General features: G+C 53.6%; 2 protein-coding genes across 2 annotated transcripts; one reads left to right on the top strand and one right to left on the bottom strand.

Annotated features, from left to right (window-relative positions):
• The first annotated feature begins 1,532 nt into the window (after positions 1 to 1,532).
• LOC103210692 (olfactory receptor 6V1-like) lies at positions 1,533 to 2,612 on the top strand. The gene has a single exon (XM_007956607.2). The coding sequence runs from the start codon at positions 1,539 to 1,541 to the stop codon at positions 2,610 to 2,612; it is 1,074 nt and encodes a 357-aa protein (XP_007954798.2). The 5' UTR covers positions 1,533 to 1,538.
• A 7,524-nt stretch (positions 2,613 to 10,136) lies between these two features.
• Positions 10,137 to 11,075, bottom strand: LOC103210691 (olfactory receptor 6V1). Its single transcript, XM_007956606.1, has one exon. It carries the CDS (start codon positions 11,073 to 11,075, stop codon positions 10,137 to 10,139), a length of 939 nt encoding a protein of 312 aa, XP_007954797.1.
• Between the last annotated feature and the right edge of the window lie 1,701 nt (positions 11,076 to 12,776).

Here is a 12,776-nt window from a genome sequence, read left to right as displayed (position 1 = left end):
TGACAGCCTTGGAGACCCTCTGGTGCAGTTTCACTCTGTCCTTTCTGGGCGCTGTGAGTTGGATTCAACTTGACAGCAACCAACAACACAACAGGGTGGTTCAAGGCTGGACAAGAAAGCGGGCTGGATGGGAAAATATCCCTAAGGACGGCAATGAACGTGGTTAGAGGAAGGAAGACAGATTTGGGGATGCCTTCAGGCTTCAGACCTGCTTGCTGGGAGGGCAGGGGCCTAAAGAGTGACGTGGCTTTGGGGCAGGACAGTGTGTGTATTTTTTGGCAGGTCAAGCCTGTGGCTGTGCCAGCAGCCAGTTAGACATGTGGACTGGAACTGGGAGGAGGACAACGGTCTGGGTTGGGGAGGTGCACCAATGGTCAAGGTTGCTTTGGTAGAGGAAGAAGGTAAGAGTTTTGAAAAAGAGACTACAGAGGTCAAAGAACAGTGAGAGCTCATCTGTGGGGAGTGTCACAAGTTGGGAGCCTGAGATGGAGACAGACGAGGACAGCAGAATGATGGGAGGACACGGAGAGATCCTTGCAGTCCAGAGTGGTGTCGGTCATACATGGGCGTCCCACATGAGAAGGGAAGGACTGAGCCCAGAGGAGGGCAAGGCATGCTCAAGGCACCTATCACAGATCCTGGCCCATGGGGAGAACGGGAGAAGTGGCCATTACCATCATCATTCAAACACTGTTCCATTGGCCGTGAGGATAAGGCTGACCACATGATCCCCAAAACCAAAAAAAATAAAAACAAATATACAAATCCAATGCCATCAAGTTGATTCCCACTCATAGCAACCCCCATTGGGTTTCCAAGGCAGTAAATCTTTATGGAAGTTGGTTGCCCAGTCTTGTTTCCACAGAGTGGCTGGTAAGCCTTCCGGTTAGCCTTAGGCACTGTGCTACCAGGGCTCCTTACATGATCCCTAGTCTCAGCAAAATGTCCTACACAGAAGGGGAGCCTGGTAAGTGTTTGTCAAATGAAATAAAGGTCCCTGGGTGCTTGGCTGCTAACTGGAAGGTTGGAAACCAAGTCCACCCAGAAAGGCCTTGGAAGAAAGGCCTGACCTACTTCTAAAAACTCAACCATTGAAAACCCTCTAAAACAAATGGTCAGCAGTTGCTTTAAAACAAAAATGAGAATTTAAGGGAGCAGGGAAACTAGATTAACAGAAGCAGGACAACCAGAAAGGAAATAATGAGACTGTTCAGGCATTGTGAAGAAAATAACGACATCACTGAACAACCTGTGTAGAAATTGTCAAATGGGAACCTAAACTGCTGTGTAAACCACTGAAAACACAAGAAAACATTATTATTATTATTTTTAAAGAAGAAAACCCTATAGACACAGTTCTACTCTGATACCGTTGGGGTTGCCATGAGTCAGAGTTGACTCTATGGCAAAAGAGAGTTTAGTGGTGGTGATAACATGGAGGTGGCCAGCCCCTTGACCCATCCATCACATTCAGTCCGTTCTTGTCCCACGTGGACACTCTGGCTTTTGGGGTGTGTCTTCTGGACATAGGATTAGCCATGTGCACAGACCTGTCTGCTTGGGAGGCAGGCCAGCTGCCTGGGAGCATGGCCAAGGACGGGTGGGGACCGTGTCCCACTGAACGCCCATCTCACAGGCCCCACGGCGAGCTGGCACCGAGTGCGATGAGCAACCATAGTGTCGTCAGGGACTTCGTGTTGCTGGGCTTCTCCCATCTCCGTGAGTCCCAGGTCATCCTCTTTGCCTTCATCCTCCCAGTGTACGTGCTAACGGTGCTGGGGAACCTGGCCATCCTCACCCTCACCTGTCTGCACTCCCGCCTCCATGTGCCCATGTACTTCTTCCTCGGCAACTTCTCCCTCGTGGAGGTGCTTGTCACCTCCACAGTGGTGCCCAGGATGCTGGCCGACCTGCTGTCCACGCAAAAGACCATGTCGCTGGCTGAGTGCTTGACCCAATCTTTCTTCTACTTCTCCTTGGGCTCCACCAACTTCCTGATCCTCACAGTCATGGCCTTTGACCGCTACCTGGCCATCTGCCGCCCCCTGCACTACCCCACCATCATGAGCGGCCCAGTCTGTGTGAAGCTGGTGGTGGCCTGCTGGCTGGTGGGTTTCCTCTCCATTGTCTCCCCGACCCTGCAGAAGACGCGGCTCTGGTTCTGCGGCCCGAACGTCATCGACCACTACTTCTGTGACTCTGCCCCTCTGCTCCGCCTGTCCTGCTCGGACGCCCGCCACATCCAGCTCATGGACTTCTTCCTGTCACTGGTCTTCGTGCTGGTCACCATGCTGCTCATCCTGGCCTCCTACATCCTCATTGTGGCTGCAGTGCTGCGCATCCCCTCCCCCACGGGGCGCCAGAAGGCCTTCTCCACCTGTGCCTCCCACCTCACAGTGGTGGTGCTAGGCTACAGCAGCACCATCTTCATCTACGTGAGGCCAGGCAAGGGCCACGCCACACACCTCAACAAGGTGGTGGCCCTGATGACAGCCGTGGTGACCCCCTTCCTCAACCCTTTCATCTTCACCTTCCGAAATGAGAAAGTCAAGGAGGTCATCGAGGATGTGACCAAAAGGGTGCTCCTTGGAAGCACAGCAACCTGCAGGTGAGGGGCTGGGTGCACGTGGCATGTCACAGGAGTGGGGGCCTGTCCAGGTGGCTGGCGCCGAGGTGGGACCATGCTGATATCTGCTTCTCCTCCCTGCTGCCCATGCCCACGCCTGTCTCTGCCTCTGCCTCCCTGGATGACTCTGGAATGAGCCTGTGAGCCTCATCTCAGTGTCTCTACTGGCTCTGAGGGAGCCGGGCCTGCAAACAGGGAAGGATCTGGATTAAACAGGACAGTCCAAACTCTCGCGACAAAGGTGCCGTCCATGGCAGGAGCTCAGCACTCACGTCTGTTGCCATAAAGGTGTGATGGAAGCCTCCCCTCTCCCTTCTTCTCTCTGCTCGTTTCTTGGTCCCAGCTGCAGGTCCAGGACACCTTCTGAAGACGAACAGCTCTCCAGGAGGGGTGGGGGGCCCCCGACTCAGGCACAGCTTGGCCCTCTCACCAGCTGCCCTCTCTGGGAGGTCCCTGGGAGCAGCACCCCCACTCCTGGGGCACCCCTTCTCCCTCCTAGCCCCCAAACCTCTTACCAAACAAAAATGGCTCCCCGAAGGCCGATCTCCCAGTCCTCCCTCACACGGCAGGGTCACAAGCCTCCTCGGTTGCGCTCTTGGCACACTCAGGAGGGAGGGGGAACTGGTCAGGCACTGACATGCTGCGCACCCCCTGACAGGCTTCAGATACAGGTCCTGTGGGAGGACAGGTGCCCTCTGAGGCCTCCAGGTCCCCAGGGTCCTGGGGGCGAGGGGTAAGCAGAGACAGCAGATCTGGCGAGCAGGAGGGCCTGGAAGTCAGGGTGAGGGAGAGCAAGACCCTCAGGTCTGATTTTGGACACTGGGTGCGTCTGAGTTGGGGCCAGGATTAGCAGCACAGAGCAAAGAGTGGATGCAAACTCCATCCTGCTCCTGCACACCTGCTTCTGGTGATGGGGGTGGCGGCGGGGGTGGGTGGAACGGCGTGGGTGCCCCACACCTGCTTCTGATGATGGGGTGGCAGTGGGGGTGGGCGGAATGGCGTGGGTGCCCCACACCTGCTTGGGGAACGCACAGGCACCAGCCTCCCAATTCTGCTATTCAGACCATTGACCACCGGCCGTTGTTCCCTTATCCACAGAGGGGAGAGACTTTGCACCTGGCTGTTGGGCCAGCAGGGAAATGGCTCATCACCAAAAAAATAGCTCTCTGCTAGCCTCCCCAGGGCCTAATTACTTACCCACCCATCAAACTTTGTGAAAAACAGGAGAAGGAAGTGGGAGCAATTATCCCTGCCAGTGTGTGAGCTCCCCCCCAGTGCCCCAAAATCATCACCCACAGGTCTGCACGGACTGTCCTCCCGAGAGGCCCTGTCCTGCGACCTTGCAGCTCTGCACATGCCCTCTTACAAACCAGATGCAGTCCAGCCACTGCCCCCATCGCTGCCTCCACCCTGCACCCCGAGTGGGGTCTCTGTTGTACCAGCAGCACACAGCATCCCCATTGCGACTGTGGCCCCCCGTGCTCCTAGGGTGCTCCTTGGAGCTCATTAGAATGCAGACTCCCAGGCCTCTCCCCAGGACCACTGAGTCAGCATCCACATTTTGACAGGCCCTCAAGTGATTCTCGTGCATGTTATGTAGAGGCACTGGTAGAATTTTCTCCCAGGAAACTGTAAGAAAACTCTGGTCCCAACCTCAAGAGGGGGACGGGTACAGGAAGAGGGAATCTGAGGATGTGTTTGCTATTCCTAGAGGCCCGGGGTGGCTCCGGCAGTCACCACACTGGGTTGCTAACCCAGAGGTCAGAGCTTCGAGTCCACACACAGGTGCCTTGGAAGAAAGCCCTGGCAATCTACTTTTGAAAAACCAGCCCCTGAAAACGCTCTGGAGCACAGTTCTGTTCTGCCCCATGAGTCGGAGCTGGCGTGACGGCAGCTGGTTGGTGGGAGCTGGTTGCGGTTTGCAGACTGGTTTAGGCAGTGAGATGCGGTGGAGTGCAGGAGCGGGGTGCAGGGAGCCAGGCTCCTCCCTTGCTTTGTTCACTGCGCCTGTATTCCCACCAGCTAAGCTGCTGTCCCGTGATTTCATCGGCTCAGTATCTGCTGATATTCCCAATTCACCAACGGACCTTATTCCCAGAGACAGGTGGCATGTGGGATCCTGTGCTGTGGGTGCGGAGGTGCACCAGGCATGGCCGAGCCACAGGAGCCCTGCACTCCCTGTGGGAGGACAAGCTATGTCTGGTGACTGTGGTGGGCGAGGCAGACTGGAAGCACAAGGCGGGAGAGCAGATTCTCTTTGGTTAGGTAACTGAGCTCACTTGTGCTGAACTCTGAAGGGTGATGGACAGATTTCCAGGCTGAGGTGAAGCGCAGTGAGCGGGCTCCAGAGGGAGGACATGGGGTGAGAATAACGAAGTGGACAAAAAGTGGCTGTTGGTGGAGCATCAAGGCTCCCGCGACGGGATGGAGTCAACAGTCAACGGAGGCTCTGGAGATGGCTGGGGTGTCTTCACTAATCAGATCAGAGTCCCAAGGGGACATGAAAGGGTCCTCTGGAAGCCATGCCCTCATGGACATAACAGGATATGTGACTACAGAGGACTGGGTGCAGGGGTGGGCTGGCCCCTTCACAGCCTGTCTGTTGGGGTTAAGTGGACCCCAACTCATGGCAGCCCCGTGGGGGTCAGACTAGAGCTGTGCTCCACACGGTCCTCAAAGGCTCTGATCTCATGGAAGCAGACCACCAAGACTTGCTTCCGAGGCACTTCCGGGTGAGTCTGGACCTCCAACCTTTCAGTTATTGGTCAAGTGCAAACCGTATGAGCCACCAGGGACCTTCTTTGCTCCCTAGGTCTCTCAGGTGCCCCCCTCCTTGGGTTTCTGAGGCAATATCTCTACGGAAGTAGATCACCCAATCTTCCTTCTGAGGAGTGGCTGGTGGGTTTGAACCACTAGCCTTCTGGTTAGCAGTCAAATGCCTCAGGCACTATGCCACCAGAGCTCCCCTTATGCTAGTGAGGGAGTGCTATTGCCTTGAATGTGGAAAATGACATGCATGAGCTCAGAAAGTGCTTGAGAGCAGGTCCATTACAGGGGTAGTGTCATGTGGCTGGCTTCCACAGGATCAGACACAGTCTAAGTCAAGAGAATGACAGTGATGTTGGGTCGAAGGGGAACAGGACCAAGGGGGAGCCCAGAGGCAGGTGCAACAGTGTTGTTCTCAGTCTTCTTGAGAACTGATTGTTAGAGTTTCAGGAATTTAACACGACCATCATTAAACATTAAATAATAGGAACTTGCACAAATAAATTATGTTTAAAACCAAGCTAATAAAAACTCAAGACCCCGGTTAACTCCACACTGCTTTGCTTTCATCTCTGTGTTGAGGTTGTCTGTGCCGCCTGCATCATATGGTGGAAATGCTGGTCCCCGGTGAGCTACTGAGCATCTCAGCTCCTGGGCAGTGATGTCGTGCTGGTAGCTTGAGCTTGGTCATGATGGTTTCACATAGACCAGCAAGCCACTGCAGCTATCACCTTTCCTCGGTAGCAATAGGCATTGTTGCAAAAGCCTTATCTACACCTGGAAATTTAGAGCTCAAAACATCGGTGAGCTGCATTAATAACAACACGTGTCCTACAGGCATCACTGGAACTTCCAGCTTTCCTTGGGAGTCCTTTCCAGGTCACCCACCTCTGGAACTGCATGTCTGCAGGGTCTCCTACTCCTGGCCACACAGAACCCATACCTGGCCTTCAGTCAAGAGATGACTTTATTCCTTCATCCTTCCTCTTCAAAGCTCCCAGAGCCTTCATTTCTTACCCCCTAGTTCTCCCCGCTGGAAGAAATAAACCCACTCCTTGTCTTCCCACTGAGAGTTACATGTGTGACTGGGCTCTTGGGTTGCCCTTTGGTACCCTGTATCTGTCATGGTTGCTACCAGAACACGGCGTGTGGGGCTGCCACATCAGAGGAGTGGAGGGTGGGTGGGTGGAGATCTTCGCTCTCTAGTGCAGCTATGACAGAAATACCACAAGTGGGTGGCTTTAGCAAACAGAAATTGTTCTCTCACAGTTCAGGAGCTAGGAGTCTGAGTTCAGAGTGCCGGCTCTAAGAGAAGGCTTTCCCACTGTATGTCTCTCCATCCTAGCAGGACCCCAGTGCAGGGACTCTGGGGGTCTCCTCTTTCTTGGTGGTAATAGATCCCGCCCTCTGCTTGCTTCTCTCTCTTTTATTCTCTTGGAAGATAGAAGGTGTTGCAGGCCACACTTTACATCGTAGCTGGGTGATCCCACCGTTCTTACAACTGATGAGCTGATCACCTCAGATCACATCATGGGGAAACATTACATAACTGCCCAGCCGTGGAGAATCATGGCCTAGCTAAGCTGACACATATTTGAGGGGGACAGAATTGAATCCATGACTGTGGGGAAGATAGTTTTGGGCAGGGCAGACACTTCAGAGGCATGACTTCCCACCAGTGGGTCTGCCATGGCTTCAGTCAGTGCTGGGTTTGGAGCCAGCCTTGCCTTCCTGCACCATCATGCAGTCACGCTGCAGTATAAGCCACGTCTGTGCAGTGGCAAGGCTCAAACGTGCCACTGTGCAGCTATGTCAGGTGACCTCACATAGAGTAGTGGCCGGACCACTGCTCCCATCTCCTTGTGAAAATGGTCCCATAGCGAAGGGACTGCAAAGCCCCCTGCAATTACCATTGTCTCTGGACTGGAGAAAATATATATCACACATGTAAGTGTCATTTGCTATCTCTCAAATGTTTGTGGATATTCTTGTGATAAAGAAAAATGCAAATAAAAAAATAAATAATATACAAATCTTTAAAAGTAACACCAAATCCGTAAGTGATTTCTGCCTGCGTGTGTGTGTGTGTGTGCAAATGTTGGGTACGAAACATACAATTACCATTAAGAAGGGGTTACTAGAACTAATGCCATTAAAAGCATATGGACTTGACAAGAACTTGGTGGATACACACTGAACAAGGGACAGGGAGGCGTTAGCTTCATGGGGATACCAACTTTAATTAATCCAACTGTTGATCCAGCTGGAGGAAGACATTCCAAGGAGGGAGAGATGGTAAGAATTTGAGGACCAGATTCCAGTGTTGGCTGTCCTATCACTCTGACCTGGTTCCCTGGCCCAGTCCAGTGGCTAGGGGCTCAAGAGCCCTTGGATCCCATCATACTCATTCTAAGTAGGAGAGGAGAGTGCCTTATCAAAATGTCATGGAATTAAAATCATGACTTTCGCTCTGTCTCACGCACTGGGGAGCCTCAGGGTAGGAAACCACATTGCCTTCATCTGGAATGATCAGAATGTGTTGCTCATGTTCAAGGCTGATGGAGTCTTTATTTAATGGAATTACTATAGGGATAAAACCAAATGGAAAATGAACATAAAAGTGGTTTGTCAAGTGTGAGCCGATACACCAAGGTGAATATTGTCAGTAGAGTATGTTTAATGTAGTTACCATCCTTTCACTTATTCTACAAGATGATGAACAGAGGACAATTGAGGGGAAAAGTCAGCAGAGATGGCAGACTTCAGGGTGCTTGCTCTGATGTGTACTTGGAGAAGAAGTGGCACCCACAGACCCTCTGGTTCGGGTGAGGCATCTCTGTGAGAAGGAAATGGGCTCTCCAGAAAGGCGGGCACGGGGATCTGGGCTGGGCTGGGCTGGCTGGGGAGCCTCGAGGAAGTCACAGTGAGAGACATTGGGACGCTGGAGAGCCAGTTTCCAAAGCTGGCCTCAGAAACCCCTAACGGAGCCACCAACATCTCCTTGTTCACGTCCACAGAGGGAACTTTGTCTGACATCTGCAGGGAGTTAGTACTTTGGCTTGTCTTCAAACAAGGAGGTGAGGCGTGCACACTTGGTGGGTGGAGCCAGTCTCATTATATCTCACAAGTTGGGAAGTGAGGTTTGATAAACTGGAGTGCATGGACAGAAACCATGTGGCAGGATATTTTAAATATCTGAGAAAACCCAGGATCTGCAAAAGCTGAGACAACACCATGCTCCTGAGTCCAGCAAGCTGCAGACTAGGGTCCGAGGAGGGAGGGGAGGCGATATGGGCTTCACTCTAACGGGAGATGGTACATTCAGGCTGTCACGAAACATGTCCATATTTGGAGAGCTCAGACAAAGGAAATGCCGATGGACTCCAGTCCCGGCCTGCAGACAGATGGGATCTCTCATGGTGCGGGAAAGAAGCTTCACTCTTTCCAAACTCTTGAGGAGTTTCCTCCCAGGAGCCCGGATAATTCCTGGAAGATGTTTTTTTTTTTTTTTTTCTTTATGCCAGGGGAGAATTACACCTGTGCTCTGTCTTATCTGGTTTGTCTGACTCCAGAGTGACCATCCCAGTGCGTTCTGACAACAAACACCCCCTTACATTCAATGTGTCACTCAGCGTCACCTCATCGGGAAGCCACCCCGCCCCCAGGCTGCTTGTTGGCCCCGTCGGGGCTCTCACGAAGCCTGTGTGCTTCTGTCACCCGCCGCCCCTGCACTGCAACCAGCTCTTCATCCTGGTCCCATCCGATGGCTAAGAGCTCCCTGCGGGAGCACGTCCATGCCTGAGCCCATGCGGTGCACACGGGCCCTGTGCGGTGCTGGCAGGACGTGTGAATAAATGAATGGTTACACAATGGGCGTCACACCCACTGCAAAACAATCCCTTTGTTTTGGAAAGTCTGGTTCTGATGTAATCCCAGGAAGCCCGAGGCTCCTGGTGCACACACTCAGCCATGGGACCCACACTGGAGTAGAGAAGCACACTGCGAACACACACCACACACACACATACCCCACATTCCATACGTACCACACACATACACACACCACACACTATACCCATCACACACACCACACACCACACATACCACATACTCCACACACCGCACATACCACACACACCACACACCGCACATACCACATACTCCACACACTGCACATACCACACACACCACACACCACACACATACAGAGCACACCACACATACCACACACCATACATACCACACACATCACACACACGCATGCACATACACCACACATACATACACCATGTGCATACACACACCATACACAATGCACACGTCTTCCACATACACACACCACACACATACAGACACACACACCACACACATCACACACACCATACACCAAACACCACACACACACAAAACACTCCCACCCCACAGCACCCCATACTGGGGCTGGATAATGTCTCCGTAAGAGAGCTTTCGGGCTGCTCCTCCTTGGACAGGAAGCCCACACATGCCCCCTGCGCCTAAAGCCCACTCCTGCGGCTGCTCAGAGTCCCTGTAGCTGCCAGCAGGAGAGGGAAGCCCTTCCCTGATGGCCTACGAGATCCCTCAAGGCAGGATGAGGACTCCCTGCAGTGGTCACTCAGAGGCACAGAAGGAAAAACCTAGAGGAGGCGGGCAGTGGTCTTCCCATCCTGCTTAGGGCTCGGCCTCCTCCTGGAACTCCTTGCCTGAGCCCACCAGGCCCCTGGGCTCATGCTGCCCTGTGGAGGCCCTTCAGCCTCTGCAGCTCCCGTAGGGCAGTCTTGACAGTCTCATTGCGGAAGGTAAGAATGAAGGGGTTGAGGAAGGGGGTCAGGAAGGAGGTCACCAGGGCGACCATCTTGTTGACTTCCACAGAGTGTGCTTTGCCCAACCGGACATACAGGAAGATGGTGCTACTGTAGCCAATGAAGACCAGGGTGAGGTGGGACCCGCACGTGGAGAAGGCCTTGTGACGGCCTCTGGCAGAGGGCATCTTCAACACAGTGGTCACAATGTAGCCGTAGGAAATGAGGGTCACCAGGAAGGAGCTGAAGACGAAAGCCAGGGCCATCACAAAGTCCCAGAATTCCAGCAGGCTGGTGTCTGAGCAGGCCAGCTGCAGCAGAGGGGCATTGTCACAGAAGAAGTGGTCGATGCTGTTGCCATGGCAGTAATTTAGATGCGCTCGGGAGAAGACGGCAGGCACCATGGCTAGAAAGGGAGCTGCCCAGGCAGCCCCTGCCAGCTGAATACAGACCGTCCAGCGCATCAGTGTGCCATAGCGTAGGGGGTGGCAGATGGCTACGAAGCGGTCAAGGGCCATGTCGGCCAGGATGAGGAAGGAGGTGGAGCCCAGGGAGAAGTAGAAGTAGAACTGGGCCATGCAGCCCATGAAGGAGATGGCCTTGTGGGGGGTGAACAGGTCTGAGAGCATCCTGGGCACGACTGTCATGGTCACCAGGATCTCCAGCAGGGAGAAGTGACCCAGGAAGAAGTACATGGGAGTGTGGAGGTGGGTGACGGCTATGACCATGATGATGATGGTGGTGTTTCCAGCGAAGGCCAGAAGATAGAGCACAAGGAAGGGTCCATACAGCAGGGCCTGGAGCTCACCAAGTGAGGAGAAGCCAATGAGGAGAAACTCGGAAGGGTGACTCAGATTCACCATGACCCCGGGCTGGTCTCTGCCTGGAGAGGAAACCAGAGACAGCAATGGGGAGACAGAGGCACAGTCAGGGACACAGAACTACTGACCATGACACAGAGGGACCAACAGAGAGTCACAGAAAAAGAAAGAAAGACAACAAAATGGAATATGAGGGTCACAGAGAAACAGTGAAAGGAGCTAGAGAGAAGAGCAGGTCAGGAAAGAGTGCACAGCAAAGACATAGACATCTAGGAAGGGTGCACAAGAGAAACAGAGAGAAGAGACAGGAGGAGCGGAGATGGGAGAGGGAGAGACTGAGAGAGGTAGGAAGGGGTGGGAAACAGGCAAGGAGCGAGACAGGGCTAGTGGAGGTCTGCCGGAAGACTCTGTGTGGAGTTGGCTGCTGGGGTCTGTGTCGTGGCCCAGAGGCTGAGCACCAGCCACCCTAAAGAGTTCCTGCAGGTCTTTCTGGGCTGAGTTTCCATGGAGGCCCCTCCCTTCCTCCCATTTCCCCAGCTGAGAGTATGAAAAAGGTGGTGAGTCAGATGGTGAGTTCACAAGTGAGCTTCCGTTAGGAGGCCTCCTGGTATGTGTTTGCAAACCGTAGTGGAAAGGACCCCATGGCCATGGAGCCAGCCCCAGACAGCAGGCTGCTGCTTGGTCAGGGACTTGGAGGTCACTGGGAGATAGGCTTCTGCCGCAGGCCTCCTTCCCTGGCGCCTGGTCTTCCCCCACTTCTGGACTCCGCTCAGCCTCCCATAGTGGCCTGGAGCACCAGGCTGTGTTTGAATTCTGCCTCCAGCACTTGCTGGCTGTGGGCCACAGGCACATCGCTTACCTGTCTCTGAGCCTCAGTTTACTCAGCTGTAAAATGAGTTCATAATAGGAGCTGGTGTCTGGGGCTGTTTGGAGATTTGAGAAGTGAGTCACGAAGTGGGGCCAAGGGCTGTGCAAGCATTGCTGTCACTGCGGCTGCCAAGGACACTCAGGTCTTCTTGGCCCATTATCTCTCTCTGTCTTTAGGCCAATGTGTGTGTGAAGGACGTGTGTGTGTGTGTGTGTGTGTGTGTGTGAGAGAGAGAGAGAGAGAGAGAGAGAGAACTCTGCAGCTTTAGGCTATTCCCTAGAACTTCATTTCACTGAAGCATTTCAAACATCAAAAACACTAAATATTATGACACAAACTATCAGGAGTGGGAAAAGCAGAACACACACACACACACACACACACAACCACTTGTACGTAGAAGCATATAACTATGTACTTACAGAGTCTAAGACTGTGTCCTGGCTACCCAGCAATGCATCCCAATATCAAGGAGAGACCTTGTCCCCAAGCATCCCTGCATCCACGCCACTGAGAAGCCTGGGCAGGAAGTCTGAAGTCCGTCCCAGCACTGACCAATTCAAGGCCAGCACTGGTGTTGGGCTGCCTGAGAACTGAGGGTGCCCAGCCTCCACCGCTCACCACAGCCTGTATGTGCGGGGCCGTCTTCCCAGGCTGCTTGGTTTGGACCCCACAGTCCCCTCCTGTCAGGGCAGCTCTGTCATGTGACATGTGTGGTCCATAGCCTTTGGTCCTGATCTTGCAGCAGGTGGGTGGACAGGCTTTGTGCCTCCGAAGCACACGTTGGTCTCTTCATGACAGGTCACTCTGTCTCCTGCAAAGCCCAGGGCAGCAGCATCGCTGCAGGCTGGGTGTGAGAATGAAGTCCTTCAGGA

This window comes from Orycteropus afer, unplaced genomic scaffold, assembly GCF_000298275.1.
Source record: "Orycteropus afer afer isolate SDZICR_OR568_19922 unplaced genomic scaffold, OryAfe1.0 scaffold00638, whole genome shotgun sequence".
Taxonomy (NCBI): Eukaryota; Metazoa; Chordata; class Mammalia; order Tubulidentata; family Orycteropodidae; genus Orycteropus; species Orycteropus afer.
This window is presented reverse-complemented; position numbering and strand designations above follow the sequence as displayed.

Bases quoted from the DNA above. Each gene is read 5' to 3' on its own strand.
- LOC103210692 (XM_007956607.2), top strand. From the start codon at position 1,539: ATGTGCACAGACCTGTCTGCTTGGGAGGCAGGCCAGCTGCCTGGGAGC.
- LOC103210691 (XM_007956606.1), bottom strand. From the start codon at position 11,075: ATGGTGAATCTGAGTCACCCTTCCGAGTTTCTCCTCATTGGCTTCTCC.